Source organism: Ambystoma mexicanum, chromosome 1q, assembly GCF_040938575.1.
Source record: "Ambystoma mexicanum isolate Mex_15411 chromosome 1q, UKY_AmexF1_1, whole genome shotgun sequence".
Lineage (NCBI taxonomy): Eukaryota > Metazoa > Chordata > Amphibia > Caudata > Ambystomatidae > Ambystoma > Ambystoma mexicanum.
This window is the reverse complement of record NC_090922.1, coordinates 1388290000-1388309711: the sequence shown is the minus strand read 5'-3', so window position 1 is coordinate 1388309711 and position 19712 is coordinate 1388290000. Positions and strand designations below refer to the sequence as shown.

The following is a 19712-nucleotide window of genomic DNA, read 5'->3' as shown; positions in this document are numbered from 1 at the left end:
GATACCAGGATACAAGATGAAGATGGGAACAGCATGATTCAGGGCCACCATGAGTACAAGACGCACCGTGAATCAACGAAGTCCATTGAAATCAAATCCAGCATTGGCCACAAGACGGTGATAGTGAACCCAGAATGTATCAAGACAGAATTCAGCAGAAGTAGGCTGGAGGGTGTGGGGGAGGCAGGGTAGAAAAAGCAAGCAAAACAGGCAACACCAGTGTGCGTGAAGGGTAGGGAGCACAAGGGAACATCACAGGGGCACTATAGGTGTTAGGGATGGCCTCTGTGGACAGAGGGAGTAAACACATGTTGGTGCATGCTTACATGCTGTCTGAGCATAGGGTCGGGCCCTGGATCCTCCTGGTCCCAACAGGTACAAACAGGAATTGCTCTTTTCTTTGTCTGCCCTTCGCTTCCAACGCCTGGGCAAGAGACACCCTTGATCTAAGAGTCAAGAGAAGGAAGGAAGAGGCAGGGCTCAGAAGGTGAGTGGTGCTTAGGCCAAGTGACCTAGATCAACCTGCACGTGCTCCCCATCTGCAAGGAAAAGAGGCTGGAGGGCTTGCTAAGTGGGGAAAAAGAGCAGGAATCTGGAATGCACCAGGTAGGCGGGACATAGGCAAGGTGACCTAGATCCTCTGCACCTGCTCCCCATCTGCAAAGGAAAAGAGGCTGGAAGGCTCCTTAAGTAGGAAAAAGAGCGGCAACCAGGAAGGCGCCAGGTGGGCGGGGGTTGCTAAGTGGGGAAAAAGAGCAGCAACCTGGAAGGCGCCAGTTGGGTGGGGCTTAGGCCAGCTGACCTAGATCCACCTGCACCTGCTCCCCATCAGCAAAGGAAAAGAGGCTGGAGGGCTCCTTAAGAAGTGAAATAGAGGGGAAACAAGGAAGGCATCAGGTGGGTGGGGCTTACTAAGGTGGGAACAAGAGGGGCAACCTGAAAGGCACCAGGTGGGCGGGGCTTAAACCGGGTGACCTAGATCCACCTGCTCCCCATCTGCTTAGATGTTAGAGTCACCCAACACAATTGAAGCTGCATTAGGTCGATGCAGTGATGACAAAAGCTCAGAAAAATCCTGCTGGAAATGTAATACAATATTTAAACAGTTATTGGAGAGGGGGTATGTAAGGATCTGTCTTCTCCTGCATCCTAGTGGAATCTGGAGTGAGTGTTATGAGTGACATTGGAATGTTACTGGATGGAATGTTTGTGTATGACTGGTGTTCTCTGGAGGGGAGTTGAAGATGTAAGCCTGAGAGAGAGGATGCCGGTGCTTGCCTATGTGAACTGGAATCTACTATCTGATTAATATGACTCTAGAAACTGGATGTTATGCTTGGAAACATAATAAAGAAGTCACTCATCCATACCATGATGTCAGAGTCATTCTACTTGAACCCAGATTTCCACATTGGCGACGAGGATGCTGGCTGTGCTGGGGGGACAGCACAGAAGAAGAGACAAGCACCGCCCCCCAAACCAAGGAAGACCCTCTCTCTCAGGTAAGGCGAGCGCTAAATGCAGTAGGCGCAGAAGGGCCTAGCGCCAAGGGCACAAGCGAAGGCAATAAGGAGCTGCGCCAAGGCCAGATGCCAGCTGGCCTGTCAACAGTTGGACAGGTCAAGCACAGAGAAAGTCAAGAGACGTTGGCAGGGCTGAGGGCCCATAAACAGTTTTAAGGGGTTTGGAAAACCAAGCTGCGGCATGGAGGGCTTGGAGACCAGGGCAGTAGCAAGTGAAGAGGCCTGGGGTCTAAGTAACGCCTGGAAATATGGGAAGCCATGCTGCGCAGCTGGGGGCTTGGAGCCCAGGGCAGCAGTATTAGAAGAGGTTGGGAACCTAAGCTGCGCCTAGAAGTGACAGAGAAGTTGGATGAAGAAGCTGAAGAAACTTGTGGCTCATGTGCAAGGTGCCTGGAGCAGAGGAGGGTCCTGATGGCCATTCCAGCGCTTGGAGGGGTTTGGAGCCTGTGACTGGGCTTATAAAGGGGCTCGGAGCCCATTTGCAGCAACACCATAATGAGTTGGAGCCCAAAACAGTAGCGTCTTGTGGGGCTGGGAGCCTGTGCAAGTGGGTTTGCTACGTTCTGCTGGCATTGTGAATTCGTGGTTCAGCACCTGTGAGCTTTGACTGGACTTGAAGAGAGCTTGGAGTTTGTGATGTGCCTAGGAGGGGCATGGTGTCTCTTGCCGGATAGCAGGGGGCAGTGTCTTTGCCTATGGTTTGGAGAACTGTGTGCTTATTGTTTTTGGAACTGCGTTATACAAGAATCCCCAGAGGTACTTTTGACTTTAAAAGATGCTGCCACGAGGAACAGTAAAAGAAGAAAATGGAGTTTTGCTTTTGATGATTTTGGTTTAAGCAGTCAATTTTAGTTGTTGACTTATATGTCATTGTCATGTGAGGCTTGTTGATTAATTGGTCATTTCTGTGTGAATGAATTGGAGTAAATGGAGTGAAGGTAGAGTGCATGTAGTAGCCGCTGTGCTTTTAATCGGTATTTAGCAAAATGATGATTCTAGGTCATTGGCGTGTATAACAAATTGTTTTTCACACAGATGGTCTCAAAAGTGAATTACAGTGTTGATTGACCAGGATGGTAGAGATATCTGGCTCAAGTTGATATGACACCTGTTTGCTGCACTAATAATTTTCTTTTCCAGGATGGACATTTTAGTTGACAGTGGAAAACACTGATGTTTTAAATTCAAATGCTATGACTTGACTAATATTTTAATTTTTCAGGTGGATCGGTTTATACATGCTAGAGTTTTAAGAGTTTTAAAGAAGTGTGTACAATGTTGTTATTAAGTGCAATGTTAGGAACATTATATGTGAAGATTAGGTAATGAGTATAACGTGAGTGATTCTAGTGATATGTGATACACTAGTGGTATGTATGTAGTGTAGTACTCCCGGAGTTAGGTTTTTGTGTGAAGAGAACTTTCAACACGGGCAAATGAGGGGTAGTGGGGTCACTGAGTTTGTGAAGTAGTTACCCGAGTATTAGATATACTCAGCCTGGTTGGAAGTGGTGTGTGTTTAGGCACACCTGGGTCTTGTGATTGCAGGGTGTAAGGGAGTTAAGTGTATGTTCTATTGTGGGATGTTGGAGTTAGGATTTGTATGAGAGGTCTGGGTGCCTCTATGTGTGGAAAGTCTAGTTATGGTATTTCAGTAGTCGGAGGTGCCTCTTCTTCACTTAGCAGAAAGGGGAAGGGGCATTGTTTTAAAGTGTGTCCCACGGCTGTGAGGACGTTCATTGGTGTTGGGAAGTTGTTGGCAGAATGTCTTTGGTGAGATGATGCATGTGCATTAAGCGTGTAGGTGTCTGTGTGTGTGGGTGTTTTATATAGCTGTCATGCTGAGTTAGCTGGTCGTGTTTTTGATATCTCTAAGGAGGGGAGATATGTAAGGATCTGTCTTCTCCTGCATCCTAGTGGAATCTGGAGTGAGTGTTATGAGTGACATTGGAATGTTACTGGATGGAATGTTTGTGTATGACTGGTGTTCTCTGGAGGGGAGTTGAAGATGTAAGCCTGAGAGAGAGGATGCCGGTGCTTGCCTATGTGAACTGGAATCTACTATCTGATTAATATGACTCTAGAAACTGGATGTTATGCTTGGAAACATAATAAAGAAGTCACTCATCCATACCATGATGTCAGAGTCATTCTACCTGAACCCAGATTTCCACAGGGTACTTTTGAGAAACAAAACTTCAGCGCCCTTACAGGCAACCGAGGTTTGGAAGAAGTTGTGAGCGAGCTATGGGAGCAAGCTATAATAGCCACCCCTCCAGCTCTGATCTCATCTCTATTCTGACAAAAGAATGAAAAACTGGGTGGGGTAGCTAAATCAATGTTTGGGCCACTTGAATCTTGTAGCCATGTCTCCATCTCTGATCTGTAATATAATCATGCACTTCAGGTGCATGCTTGTCTAGTGATCTCGTATTAAGTAACACCAATTTATAGGCAGGACATTTTTACCCGAATAATGGATTTCTTTTCTACAGACCCTACTTCGCTAAATACCTGCTTATGGGGTTTGTGTTCACGAAAATAAACCTCACAAATATCCCTTGCCAAGTCGGTAGGGCAATTTCTCCCGTTCTTCTGAGAAGCCATCCGGCAGGGCTCAGTGCCGGCACGTCACATGCGGACTTGCACAGACTTGCTAGTCCCTGACGCGCCGACACTTACGTGCCTGGGAGTAAATAAGAAGAGAAATGGACTACAACTCCACTGGGTGTTGTAGTTCACAATGCAGCATACATGCTTGAACAAGGAAAGGCCCCGGGAGCAGCAGGAATAGATAATGGGCCTCATTAGGAGCATGGCGGTAGCCGTGCCTGTATGCCAGGCACGGCTACTGTCATGATCGCTACCGGCACCACCTCCCGCTATTGGCCAATAACCGGCCCATTACGAGATGAATGGGCCGGTAATTGCCCATTCGCGGGCGGCAGTATTGCCGAACTCCCTATCCCCATTCTAGGGCAGAATGGGGGTGGGGACCATGGATGCGCCGGCACCGTTAATAACGGAGCCGGCGGCATTACGAGTTATGCTCGCAGGTGCTGCACAGCCTGCTAGGTAAAACCTGGCGAGCTGTCAGGAACCTGCGAGCAGATCTCGTAAGGCGGCGACACGGTATGAACGGTTCCTGTGCCATGCTGGCACACTAGGCCTCAATATCCATATATTGAGGCCTAGTGTGTATTTAAATAAAGTCTTCTGTCATGACGGTACAGTGCAATGTGCTACTAATTCTATTACAATGTAATTTCAAATCTAGGCAGTTTTGGTACAATCAAATATAATCAGGGATACTTAAAATAATGCTAAAAACAAAGGAGCTACAAAGTACATGCCAGATTGTGCCGTAACAGCGGCTGGACATAACACCTCCTTTATGTGGGAAGGTCACCGTTGCGAGCCTATCCCAGGAAAGTGAGGTTGAGGTTAGGGAGGGGGCGGGACAAGGGAAGGGCAGTTTGAGTTCTGTAACTGAATAAAGAAGACGTGTAAGATTGACCCTGCTGTCCTGCGTGTTATTTGAATGCATGGCTGATGTTTGGTTTGAGATGCTCAGCTACCGATATCACGATGGCGACGAGTGATATCTGAGAACTCCGCACCGTGGCAAGGTCTGCCATCGGGCAGTGAAGCGTGTCGGCGCTCCTCGCTGGCATAACCCAGAGAGCAGCAGTGCGGCTGCAGGCCAGTGGCACACGTGGGACACGCATCGAGGATGGTGAGCTGTGCAGGCACCCAAGCCCTGCGGCACCTGGCCACCAGACACAGCAGGAGGAGACCGTGACGGTCCGGCAACGTCCCGCTTACACATCGGGCCAGAGAGCCCAGCAACAGGAAGGAGCTGCGATGTGCAGCTCTCAATCACAGCAAGAGGGAACCATGTCGGCCGCAAGGTGGCCAAGTGCACGTCGGGCCACAGAGCCCCATTACCGTGCAGGTAGCGTGAGACACGCACTCTGATCAATACAGTTGGCCTGGAACAGCCACTGTGTCTGAGGAACCAAGCAGCAGGAACGCTGAGTGCCCGGTGGCTCAAAAGAACAGGTAAACCAACACTGCAAGCCCCCAGATAAGCAGTAAGGAAGTCCCCCGGGAAGCAGCTAATTATATAAAGGGGTCAGAGACACAGCCCATTCAACAAATCAGAGACAAGTTAACAGGAAAGTGTCACAAAAAATGTGTACAATACATCTGCAAGAGAGGACACACACACACAATAAAGAAGCACATGCACACTACCCCTTTAGAGTAAGAGGTCCTGACCACCACCAAACCGCACCAGCGACATCCTCGGCACCCTCAGCATCCTCGTCAAGAACAGATATGGCAGCAGGGGGCACTGGTAACCAGGCACCAGTGGCAGGAGGTACAGCACAAGTTATGCACATGCCAAACCCATTTGATGTGCGAGACACCACGAATCTGGGGCCCCGCTGGGCCACATGATTAAGAGACTTTAAATTTCATGCAGGGGACATAGGTCTTACAGATTATGGCAGGCTTAAAAACACTTTGTCAATGGCCGTAAGAGCGGCAGTCAGAGACATTGCAGGAGAACTGATACACCTGGGCACTGCAACATGTGGGGAACTACACGGCAAGCTGTCTGAGTGCTTCGTACCCCACACCAACATTGACTATGAGAGCCACGTATTTCACACCACTAGACAAGAAAGGGGGGTGTCGCTTGACAACTTTGTGATGCGTCTCTGCGTCTAGATAAGGGCTAAAGTTAGAAATGAGGCGCCGGCGCTGAAGACAGGGTTTTTATACTAACAAAGACTTGCTAGTACCTGATGCGCCAGTGCTGACGCACTTGAGAGTAAATAAGAAGAGAAATGGACTACAGCCCCACTGGGAGTTGTAGTTCACAATGCGGTGTACATGCTTCAACAGGGAAAGACCCCGGGTGCAGCAGCAATAGATAATGTGTATTTAAATAAAGTCTGCTGTCAGGACGGTAAAGTGCAATGTGCTATAAATTCTATTACAATGTAATTTCAAATGTATGCAGTTTTGGTACAATTAATATACACAATAATATATAATAAGGAACACTTAAAACAATGCTAAAAACAGAGTAACTACAAAGTACAGCATATGTTTTCCCTTTACAGATAATTATGTATTGTTAACATGTCTTCTAAGAGGTTGTTTGAAAAGTAAACACATTGCATTATAAACCAACCTTAAAAATACATAATTCCATGTATTAAGCAAAAAGAATATGAATATAGCTGTTTTACACATGCTGAATGAAAGACTAAAAGTGCCAGATTACGAATTAATACCACCTTAAAAACATCTCCTTAGGCTTTTTTTTATTTTCGTATATTTTATTAAGCAATTCTGGTTCACACAAACCTTTTTTGCTCATCCTTAATGCAAAATTACCATCATTAAATTTCATATTACATTACAAACACTACATAATACATAGTAAAAATCATGAATCCCATATCTTCTTCTCAATATGAGCTCTGAAACAAATTCTATCTTAAAATACCTCACTTAGACATGTGCAAAGTAGCAAAATATGTTTAAGTGTTAATGTTCTTCCTTCCTCTTGTAACAACTGCAAATCATGTTTGAGTTACTTTTTAAGCTAAGTGATATCTTTTTTCATGGGATAACGGTTCAGCGTAAGTCTTAAAAGTGTCTTTCTATAAGAGGAACTGGGGGACTTTATTAAGTAATTCGGGCCCTAGATATTGCTGAACCTTCATGTGCTAATTGATAATATAATGTATATGCAATGATTTCCTCAGTGGTCCTGGTCCAATCCATTTTCCACAATGTTTTCTTTGCTAGCTCTGGGTTACTTATCAAAATCCCCTCTGTCATATCTAACTTTAATAATGTTTCTATATAAGATTCTTCCCATTCCACCAATATGTTTTCTTTCTTATTCCATATAGCCACTTTTGAAATTTGAAAGGTAGAGGTCAGCTGATCCATCCAGCATTTCCTAAAAAGAGATACAACTTTCCAACAAACCACTGTGTACAAGGACAGAAGACCCAATTCCCATCGAATTCTCTATATTGGTACTCCCATTGGTAGGGCCAAAACTTTTACCAGAAGGCACCCTCCAGGCGTGGCCCTATTTTGCATGGCAAGCAGAATGAACTTTCAGCCCGGTAAGTATCGCTACTACCTTTTGTTTATAAAAATGTATTACAGGCAGCAGCAAATAACTTTTCATATCGTCCCAATATCGTCGGGACATGTGCTGCCAAATTCCTAACTTTTGCCGTCATGTCTGTCGCTCTGGCAGTGTCAACTATACCTGAATTAACCGACACTCCCAAATACACACCGTTTTCTACCTACTGCAGGGCTTCTTGATTCAAATACCACCTGTAGGAAGCCTTGCTCTTTTTCATGGATGTCTGTAACACCAATTTCTTTGTTTTCTTTGTGTTAACTGACAACGCATTTAACACAACATATCGCTGCAATGCACCAAACTGGAGCTGCAGATCTGACGGCTGTCTGGTCTTTCAGCATTAAATCATCCACATACATCAGTCTTCCACACCTCATGCCCTCCAATATAGGAGGAAATGCTCTCACACCAGCCAGCATCTCTCCAAGATCTAATATAAATAGATTAAAGAGCGCCGGTGCCAATGGGCAACCTTGCTTCAATCCCTTGGTCGTTTCTATTTCTTTTAATACTCTCCCCTCTTTACTTAGTCTCACTCTCAGCTTCGTTCCTTTGTATAGAACCCTAATAACTGCTAATATAGTCCTGGGACAGCTCCATTTCTCCACCTTATTCCATAATATCCCTCGATCAATACGATCAAATGCGTGTTTAAAATCAATAAAAGTTTGGTAGATCTTCATGTAGTTCCTCTGTACTCTTGATTTAAAAATAGTTATTATAAATGTATTCAAACCTTTACCCACTCCTTTGGTAAATCCTGTCTGACTTATGTCTCTTTGGTTTCCCTCTACAGACCATTTTGCCCGGGTCAACAAAGAGGGTGATAGGGCAGTAGGTTTTTGGATCCACCCTGTCAATCTTGAATATTCGAACAATAATACCAATCTTCATGAAGTTGGAATCTCACGTACTTTCTTGATCTGATCAAACAGAATGCCTAAGAAGGTCACCCATAAATCCAGCTGCTCCTTTAGTACAGCGTTTGGCACTAAATCTGGACCCGCAGCTCTGGAATTATATGATGCTTTTATCATCTTTTCTACCATCTCAAGATCATATGGGATCTCCCACTCAACCCCCTTTTCTCTTTCTTTCTTAATATCCTACAGCGTTGCATTAGAGAACACAGTTTCAAAGTGTTTGATCCAAACCTCTTACGGAATGGGTTTAGTCCGAAGAGCCTCCTGTGGGGTGTCCATATTCCTCAGTAACTGCCAGATCTCACCCATATATCTGTTCCCTACCGCTCTTAGCATACTCTCTACCTAGCTCTGCAGCATTATGATCTTACGTTGTCTCAACCATTTTTTAAGATCTTGTCTTATTTTCTTTATTTGTCGAATTGTCCTGCCTTTTGACTGTAGCAGTAAAGCCTTAAACTCGTTTTTACACTCCTTTTTTACACTCCTTTTGCACTAAGTCGAAATTGTGGTTTGTTCCCAATGTCTTTTATTTCAAAGAATTCCATGAGTACTAGAGCGTAATTCAAGCTTTCTCTAGAATAAGTCTCCAATGTACCACATATTCCTTTCCTAAATTTCTCTATGAAATTCCCCACTTTCTCAGGTCAAAAAATGTACTGGTTCCACTCTTAAGTTTGGGTCATATTCTTCTGTCTGTTACTTTCTCAAATGGTTTACCCCACTTCATTTCTGAAATTGCATGGTCACTACAAGGGGTATGTTTAACCTCAAAATATTCGATATCGACAAACGGTCTTCTGTCTACATACACATTGGGCATCATTATAAGGTTGCCGGTCTGGTAACAACGGTACCAGTAAGATGCTGGTACCTTTGTTACCAGACCCGTAAACTACGATTTCTGCTCGCGGGTGCCTTACCGCCCACCACCTGGCGGGCATACCGGCACCAGCGAGCAGACCTCGACGGATGCACCGGCACCATTCATGAATGGTGCCGGTGCATCCGGCCTCCCCATTCCCATTGAGTACAATGGGACTCGAATGGGAATAGGGACTAATATCTTCCGGTGCCTAGGAATGGGCAATTACCGGGTCCGCCGGGGCTGTAATGCCCCGGTAATTACCCATTCCCGGGCACCAGAAAATTCATGACTCCGGCATGGCTACCGCCTGACTCATAATGATGGCCATAGTCTATAGTTGATAGCTGCATCCCTCTCATCCACGTAGTACATGCTGTTATATCACCTTTTACTTGTCCATTTACCATATGCAGGTCTCTCATCTCCGTTTTCCTGAGCCACCTGTTCTCTCATTTTTCTGCTGCATTAGAACGCACTGGTAGCACTTAGAACACAACTGTAGCCCTTTCATAACCTGTCTCCTTCTATCAAAGCACATACTATTAAAATCCCCACACACAAATATGCCAGATGCATTTTCACCCAACAAAAATTCATAGATTAAATTAATCGCTTCATCAACAAACACTTTATCTGCGATCGCGTTAGGTTTCCAATATATGTTAATGTTATGAATCCAACAGAGTCATGATATGATAAATGTCATTTATAAAACGTGCCTGTACACAAGTGTTTCTAGGCGAGACAAGACAAGGAGTGGGGAACAGAGGGAGGACAAAACAACAATGTTACGAGGTCTTGTGTCATTCAGATCGCGCAAGCGCAGGGAAGGGGAAGGGGATAAGTGCAAAGTGGAGGGGTGGAGAAGTGCAGGTAACTAAAAGTGCAGCTCATAAGTGCAGAGAGAGGCGACCGCAGGGTTACATATACAGTCCACAAGTGCTGGGGGAGCCAAGAGGCAGTGCGAGGTACTACTGGACAAGCAAGGATCTGGGCCCAAGTTCAGATGGTGGCCAGGTGACCGGTGCATGGAACAGATGGGTCATTAGCATGGGAGAGGAAGAGAGAAAGCAGAAGCAAAGAGGAAGGTCTTGAGTTGCTTCCATGCGTGCTTACCAGGTCCCGCGAGGGGAAGAGGGAGCAAACAACGCGCCAAGTCGTAATGGCCCGTTGTTTGCTCCCTCTCCCATTCCCATTCAGCCCTATGAGGGCTGAAATGGGAATGGGGAAGGACCGGGTCCGGGTCCTTGGAAGGAGGAATTACCAGGCCTTCCGAACTCGGAATGGCCCGGTAATTCCTCATTCTGTGGACCCGGACCCGGATGCGATTTCGGCGGCAGCCATGCCACCAATAGCGGCATGGCTACCGCCGAGGTTGTAATGAGGGCCAATGAATCTAGGTTTCAGCACCATATGCAATGCATGTAATACATTACATCGAAATTAATTCCTCATCAGTTCTCAACAGTCTTCCCAGCACAATTGACTTGTCCACTTCCACTCTATGTTTTATCCCTATCACCCTCATATTTGTTCATTTGAGGTTCTTACAAAGGTTTGGTAATTGGTGTCCTTCTTTCCATTTGGAACGTCAAGTCCTCTTTCCCCCATTTAGCTTCTAATGTCCTAAATATAGGTGAACCTGTATAGGAGGATTTTCCAGTGTCCCTTGGGTGATCAAAAACTAATTTGCCTCCATTACTCTTATTTCCTTCCCCTTTTTGTCTTTGTCTGCTCTGTCTGTTATTTCCCTATTATGTTCTTCTACAATACCATCAGTCTTGACTTAATATGTGTATAAATCCATTAATTCCTCTAATCCACTATCATCCCTGGCTTTGTGGTTTTGTATCTAGGTTTTTCTTTTCAAACATTTGTTATGTTTTGCTCATGTGGGTGATTTCTTTTGAATCTCCTAACTCCGCAGACATGTCTATGATCCATTGGATTTCACCCTTTGCGATTGCTTCATATTATTTGATTTTTTTTTCTTCTGAGCACCACTCTTATTTTCTTGTTTCTTCTTAGTCCTTTGGTAAAATATGGGGTATTCCTCCTGTAGTAGAATGTCTGGTTCCTTCTGATGATCTTCATGGTTTCCTAGCCCCCATTTACTATCATTCCTGGTCCTTGATACCATTCCTTTTGGACTTCTCCCTCTTCCTCTGTTTCTCCTTCTCCTTCCTTTTCCTTCCTTTTCTTGATCAAGGCCTTCCTCCAGAATAACTATATCAGGTATGATCTCCTCTTCCAGTTGTTGAGAGCTTGGGTCCTTTATGCTGTTCTTATTCTGTCTAGTGATCTTTCTGGAGGTGGTTCTCACAGGGACGTCATTTCGGGGTCGCCAGAGGTCGCAACTGCGACTTCTGAGGTCTCCCTTGCGACCTTGGTGGTCTCCCTTGCCACCTCTAAAAAAAAAAGTTAAAAAAAAGACCATGTGGCTCCTGGCTGGCCTTCTTGTTCAGGCCCCTTAAAAAAAGAAATAAGAACAGCAGTGCCACAAGGGTAACACTTTCAGCAGTGACCCTAAATATGAAATAGGAATACCAAATAATGTGTCTTTCTGGAATTCTATACAATAATTGCTAGACTCATTAAAGGTTTATTTCAGGTACACTTCAGGGGATGAGACACTGATTTAGTCTATTCTTAAACGCCTCAACTCAGCCTTTCATCCTAAACGAGTACCAACACAGGTTGGGTGATATTGGGTGTATATTTTTTCTCCATGAAGCGCTTAAGAGTAAGTGCTTTATAATAACACATCATTATAATTTGGTCATGGACATCTGCTTACATTCCCAGTAATTTGGTAATATGGGCCTACACACACTGATCTTAACGATACATATGGCGATCCATTCTTGTATGAAATGTACATCACATTATAGTGATATCGTAACCATATTTTCTGTAGTTTACAATGCTGTGATGCCACTTCCTATTTTGTCAACGGGAGAAGGGTCGTGTTCCATCCTTTCCGCGATATTACTTCGGGGTGGGGTCAAATGACATCACTTCCTGTGATGTCATCAGGGGGTCAAGGGTTGTGTGATGTCACTTCCGCTACCCCTGGCATTTTGGTGAAATGACGTCCCTGGGTTCTTCCAAGGGGTTAAAGCTTCTATATTAGTCTCACAGAATCTATTAGTTAGTTATTTTTTTGTATTTGTTTTTTTTGTTGAAAAATTGGTTTTGTTGACAAGCAACTTTTTCAATTACAGATACATAGGGCCCCATTATGAGGAGCTCGTTAAAAACGGGGTCATTACCGGCATGGAGTTATGAGCGGGTCCATGCTCGTATGACGCTGCCAATAGCGGGTGATTACGAGTGCACGAGCACGCGCGAACCCCCATGCTGATAATGGCCATACCGGCATGCCGCTAAAGACCCTCCAACCCCCCGATAGTGCCATCACGGGACACGCCGATACCACCTCCGCCTAGGAGGAACCCCTTAATAGCGACCCGGTAATAACAACATGCTAATACCGGGCTCGTAATACCGGACCCGGAAGTAACGTTATCGCATCCATTGCAATCCTCCCAAACCACCAGTTGTTTACAGGAGAGACCAGTGGCAATACTTACACCATGTCGAAGGCAACCCGGAAGACTACCCCCGCCTGCGGAAAAAGTGCTTTTCTGATGCAGAATTGAACATGCTTGCGGACACCCTTGCCACACATGCTGATGTGATAAAAGATCAGAACCTGAAGCGTGAGGTGCAGCAGCACAAGAAGGAGATCTGGCCAGAGGTAGCCCGCAAGGTCTCCGCTGTTGGAACCACCCCACAGACAGTGAGGGGTTGCAAGAAGAGGTGGGATGACCACCGCCTCAGGGTCCGTAATATCCTATCAAGCAACATGAGGGAGGCCATGGCTACTGGTGGGGGTCCCCATTCTCCTGCCAAACTGACCACCTGGGAGGAGACAGCAAGCACGTTCATCAATCTTGAGTCCATCGAGGGATTTGGGGAGATGGAGATGAGTGCGGCAACATCAGCAGAAGGAGGTGAGTGACCCTGCAGATCCCTGATGTAGCACAAGTGATGTGGAAGAGAGTCTAGGCAAGGCAATGCATGTCCCAACACACACATGAACATATTCTTGTCCAGATGGAGGGCCAAACCCTGTCACACTGAAATTCATGCTGAGTGCCAATCCCATTACCAACACACAGCCAACACACACAGACCGTGCCCATGTAATACATCACACAAACCCCAATATAACGGCATGCCACCTGCCATCCAGCAAATGCCAAAATGCCCCCTCATACTACCCTGTGTGACACACCTGTAAGACATGAATGCATGATTAATGAAATACTCCACAGCACCATAGAATACATCTGGCATGTAACACCATCACTGATGCCCTGCATCTCTTCTACCCCCCATGCACAGATGGAGAAGATGCCAGCCAGGCTACCACCACAAGGGCATCCACGTCCTGGCCACAGAAAACGGCAACCGACATTACCACCTCCGGGGCATCCGGGGCAGCCTCGCAGCCCACACCTACACACAGTGCGCCTGACACTGTGGACACCCAGCTGCCAACACCTACACCCAGTGCGCCTGACACTGTGGACACCCAGCTGCCAACACCTACACCCAGTGCACCTGACACTGTGGACACCCAGCTGCCAACACCTACACCAGTGGAAGGCGAAGCCCTAGAACCACTGGCCACCACCGAAGATGACGTTGAGGAGTATGTGGACCAGGAAGGAGTGACGCATGTGGCATGTCCACACTCCCCAAGCCCCGTGTCCACCCCCCGGCCCCGGCCCCAAACTCAGCCCTCACCCACCTACAGCAGTGCTGATCCCTGCCTGCACGATTCCAACCTGAGCCCCATCCCTGAGGACAGCACTGATAATGCAGGCCCCGTGACAGCACCCTCGACCACGTACGGCTGGTGAGGGTGGAGGCCACAGGAGTCAATGTTGGACCTGATGCACCAATATATCACGGATGGCAAGGATACCAGGCGGGAGATAGCCACAGCCATAGCGGGGACCACAGCCGCCATAACGGCCAACACAGCCGCAGTCAATGCCTCGGCATTGCTGATGAGAGACTGCCTGGGGGCCATCACACAGGTCCTGACATCCATCCTGCTGCACATGCAGCGGCCACGAATTGCAGCAGGCGTGGAAATCCCCACCGACTCCTCACCATCCACCACACCTGCTTCTTCTGTCCCCACTTCCTCTGGGCCCTCCAGCCCTGTGCGTCCTATGAGAAGGAGTGCGAGGCACACTGAAATGCTGCCCCCGGACAGCAAGAAGTCCTGCAAATAGTGTGGGAGAACTATGGGAGTGGCTCAGATGGTGGTGGGGTGAATGGGAGAATTAGGTTGAGTTTACTGGGGGTTTTGGGAGTTCACTGGGGGGTTTTGGGAGTTCACTGGGGGGTTTGGGAGTTCACTGGGGGGTTTTGGGAGTTCACTGGGGATTGGGTGGTGGAGGGTTGTCACATTTTTGCAGTTTGAATCAATACACCCGTTGTGTGAAAAGACATTCAATGTCTGGACATTGTTCATTTTGTGTGTATCCATTTAATGTATGACTGTGTGCAGTGCACAACTCACAACATTCACTGTGTGCATGTCCACATGGACCCAGTGTGTCACTGACACATATCTATCAAAGTCCCTGTGGTTCAGAAGTATTCGTGAATCAGTGATTGGCGTACTGCACAGCCATCCTGTGCATCACGTACTGGCAGGTGTGCTGCTTCACCTCCGTCTCCATTCTCATCATCCTCACTCGGTGCATGCATGTCTATGTCAGGTGGCAGTGGTACATTTCTCCGGATGCACATGTTGTGCAGCATTACACAGGCCATGGTGATCTTTGCCACCTTCTCAGGCCTATAAAGGAGTGTTCCACCAGACCTGCTTAGGCAGTGGAACTGCGGCTTCAACAGGCCAAAAGTCTGCTCAATCACAACACGGGTACGGGTGTGAACCCGATTGTACTCCTCTTCATGGCTGTTCCGCGGGTTCCGCACAGGTGTAAGTAGCCACGGCTTCAAGGGATATCCTCAATCACCTGCAAGCAAATACAAATAAGTGTGTGTCACTCTGAGCTGCCACCTTCAGGATTCACAGTCATGGCCGCAGCTATTTGCTGTGGACATGCACACATCCCTGTACGTATGCACAAATATCATTTAGATGCATTCTATACTGCTATAAGGTGTGGTAGTCTGGAAGGCGTTGTACAGATGATGCAGGGTGAATTCTTGCATGCTGGTGTGGGTGTACTGTGGTTGCAGGACAATGTTTTACCTCCCATTTTTGCTGTGTATACTAAACAGTGCATGGTCACATTTGCAACATTGGCACTGTTGCTATCATGTTTAGTGATGCTTTGCTAGACATACACATGGTGGCCAGGTTGAGTGTCTTACATGTTGTCATTGATATACTTAATTGGTCCAATGTGTGCCAGTGATGTGTTGTGTTGGGGTCGGGAGGTTCAGGTCAGGAGTGTTTGGCTCTGCGTGCATTCTCCATTCACCGTGCATTTCCACCCAGGTGGAGTATGCATCCCCCCCATTCCCACCCAGGTGGAGTATGCATCCCCCCATTCCCACCCAGGTACAGTATGCATTCCCCCACCCATTCCCACCCAGGTAGAGTATGCATTCCCCCCCATTCCCACCCAGGTGGAGTATGCATCCCCCTCCCATTCCCACCTAGGTGAAGTATGCACCCCTCCCATTCCCACCCAGGTGGAGTATGCATCCCAACACATCACTACCCCGATGCACTGCCATGGGCCAGTCAGGCAACTCACCAAGCAGCCAGGCACGTGGTCCAGCATGTCGCTCCATGTGACGGGGTAGCGCAGAGTTGCGCAGCACCATGGCATCATGTGTGGATCCGGGACATCGGGCGCAGCAATGTGTGATGATCTTGTTGGAGTCACATACCATCTGCACATTGATGGAGTGGTATTGCTTGCGATTGCGGTACACCGCCTCCACGGCATGAGGGACTACCAATTCTACATGGGTGCAGTCGAGGGCACCAACACAATTGGGCATGCCTGCCAGTGCATGGAAGCCTACTTTGGTGTCAGCTATCTCCTGGGCAGTCCGTGGTAGGGATATGTGGGTGCTAGCGTGCTTCAGGAGGGCATCCAGCACTTGGGTCAGCATGCATGAAAATAGTGGTTGTGAAATGCCATGCAGTTGGCCCACTGTGTGCTGGTAGTTGCCTGTGGCCAGGAAGTGGAGCACAGACACCACCTTTAGTACCGGGGGGATGGCAGTATTTCTATGAGGCTGACAGTGTTGCTGTTTATCATGTCCACTATGGTGGTGATGGTGTCCCGGTCCAACCAGTACAGGGTGTGGATATGCTCAGGGGTTAGGTTGAATGGACTGGGTCTGATGCAAGGGATTGGGGGCTGCCTACGAGGTACTACTGGCTGCACTGGTGGTAATTGCTGGGCCTGTCTCACCCTCCTTCTCCTCCTGCGTCTCCTCTGTGCTCCCTGTTGTTGCTGCTGTAGTTGTTGTTGTTGTAGTAGTTGCTGTTGTTGCTGTAGTTGTAGCAGTATGGGCATGTCCTCCAGCCCCATGATTGCAATAGCTAGTTGTATCATTTTGGTGTAGGAAGGGGAGTGGTGTGTGGGTGTACTCCTTTTATGCAAGAACAGGCTCCATTGACTCCACCTGTGGTGAATGTGTGCACCTGTAGCAGTTTGCTTGATAGCAGATTGCTGTTTACGGGTGGTCCGCGATACCTGTATGGCCGCCATCATGCAGGCCCTAATTACCGCCTTTGGGATGCGGTAATTGCATGACTGCGTGGGTTGTGATGTCTTCCAATTACCGGCATCCCGATATTTACTCCTGGAAGGGGCGCGTGTACGCGCCCATGCCGGTCTGAGGTGGCACGGTACGGGAGGTGGCGGTATTGGCAGCTCGTCGGGTCGTAATAACCCGGACCCGTTAACGATGCTGCTATTACCATTCCGCCTTCCTTTTTTCATTACCTCCATTCTCGTAATGAGGCCCATAGACTTCAATCATCTTAAAGGAATTTTTCATTTACAATCTGCTTTGTATGGATACACAGAATGAATCTCAACATACACTTCCTAACATCAGGTTCACCACCAAAATAACCATGCCGTTATAAAACTTGATAAGTCAACTTTTACAATATTCATAGCATGGCCTGGTGAAAATCAAGTTCTCAACTCCATCAGTAAACAGAATGACATTGGAGTTGATAGGTTTAGAATCTGACAGTACTAGCACAGGTAAGATGTATTAACTATCAACAGAAGGTTATAAAATGTACATTATCGTCTCTCTCAGAAAGTAGTATTTGGACCCAAAGACACTAATATCAGTCAAAAAAGAAGAACCTAGAACCTAAAAGACTGTAACTTTAAGAACGCATGAGTAAATAAGATTTCCATAGCGACCTAGGGCAGTAAGTAACAATAAAATGTCTAAAATTTAAATAAAAACATCTTAGGAAAGCTGAGCAGTATCCTATGAAAAAAACTACCTGTTATAAATTACATTTTAAAAAGAAGTTCACTGTGGCAATAATCAAGGCAGTATTAGAAGCGTTAACAACTTCATTCCACATTTGATCTTTAGTTAACATAACTCTCTCTTTAAAATACTTCAAAAAATAACTTTTCCTCAGTTCAACTAGTCCTTCACATTCAGTGATTAGATGAGCAGTAGTCTCTTGTTTATATGGTCATTTGGAGTATAGTGCAATTTTAGATTTTGTTGGTAATAGATTGAATCAAAAACGTAAAAATATGTCGGCATATGTCAGATCAGTGAAGATTTGGATGTACACGGGTACCTCGTTCAGTGCATTAATCAAAAAAGATCCTGTTTTATAAGCGTGGTAGCAGGAACATCTTTCACCTGTAACAATCCAGTCTTTCCTATAGCGCTTCAATTTTGCTTTATCAGGGAATTGCATTAGATGTTCCATGGGAATATCAGCCTCCTGAAGAATTTCTTCACAATGCTTTTTCCATTTCATTAATGGATTGTGGACCAAGCTCACTAATAGATTTTTTACTACCGGAAATAGGTTTTTTGATAAATTTGTACATAAATACGCTTTCCTATAAAGTGATATCATTGACCAAGAGACTGCTACTTGTAGAGAGACTATTCCCATTTCATAACGAATGAGGGCAATTGGGGTACTCGAAGGGAACTGGTAAAATAGTTTTCCAAAATATGCCTTCTAAAATATCCCATATGACTGCCTTGACCATAATTTTTGTTTGGCTGCCATAGGTTATAACAGGAATGGCTTTTTGAAGATAAAACATACGGGCAGGCAGTAATGAATATCTCCCGTATTTTCGCTGTAAGGCCTTTGCTTGAATTGCCAACAATCTCATTCGTAATATAAGTTCCTCTTTGTATGGTCTCTCTAGCGGATGAGCGTTCATATTAATCCTAAGTATTTATAATAGTTTATTTGCGCTAGAGTTTTTTTTTGCAAGTTTCCAGGTAAATCTATATTTATCTTTTTGTTAAAGTGATTAAATACTAGGATATTAGATTTCTTAGCATTTATCTCTAGATTATTATTTTCTGTGAATACTGTCAGGGATGTGAGCTTTCTCTGGAGACTAATTGGAGTCTTGTCCGAGAGGACCAGATCGTCTGCATATAGTAAATACGGAACATGGTAAGTACCTAATCGTGGTGAGAATGAATGGACAGTCTTCAAAGCCAAAATCATTAATATAAAAATTAAATAAAATGGAAGCAAAGGGACAACCTTGTTTCAGGATTATATTTGTCTCAATAGATTCAGACAAAAGGCCATCAGTTGAGAGTTGTACTTTAATTGTTGTGTTGGAATAAAATTGATGTATTAAATAAATAATGTACGACGGGCAATTAGCTTTTAAGAGTTTATTCCATAAAATGTGTCTCGATACAGAGTCAAAAGCTTGTTTAAAATCCACTAGCACCACATACTCTGGATGTTTATTCCTAATTGTTTGAGCTTTAATAGCTGATATTATTATAAGATTTAGCGCTGTGCCAATACCAGAAACAAACCCAGATTGGTGTGTATCCATTAAATCTTCCTCAATGAGCCATTTGGTAAAATCACCTTGCCTGGGGCATCTAAAAGTGCAATTGGGTGATAATTAAAAGGATTAGCTCTATCTCCTTGTTTAAAA

The 19712-nt window shown here is 45.9% G+C and overlaps 1 protein-coding gene across 1 annotated transcript; it reads left to right on the top strand.

The window, feature by feature from the left end:
- The first annotated feature begins 13369 nt into the window (after positions 1 to 13369).
- Positions 13370 to 14432, top strand: LOC138562347 (spore germination protein 270-11-like). The gene is made up of 2 exons (XM_069642772.1): positions 13370 to 13517; positions 13912 to 14432. The coding sequence occupies exons 1-2, from the start codon at positions 13370 to 13372 to the stop codon at positions 14430 to 14432; spliced, it is 669 nt and encodes a 222-aa protein (XP_069498873.1).
- Positions 14433 to 19712: the final 5280 nt, after the last annotated feature.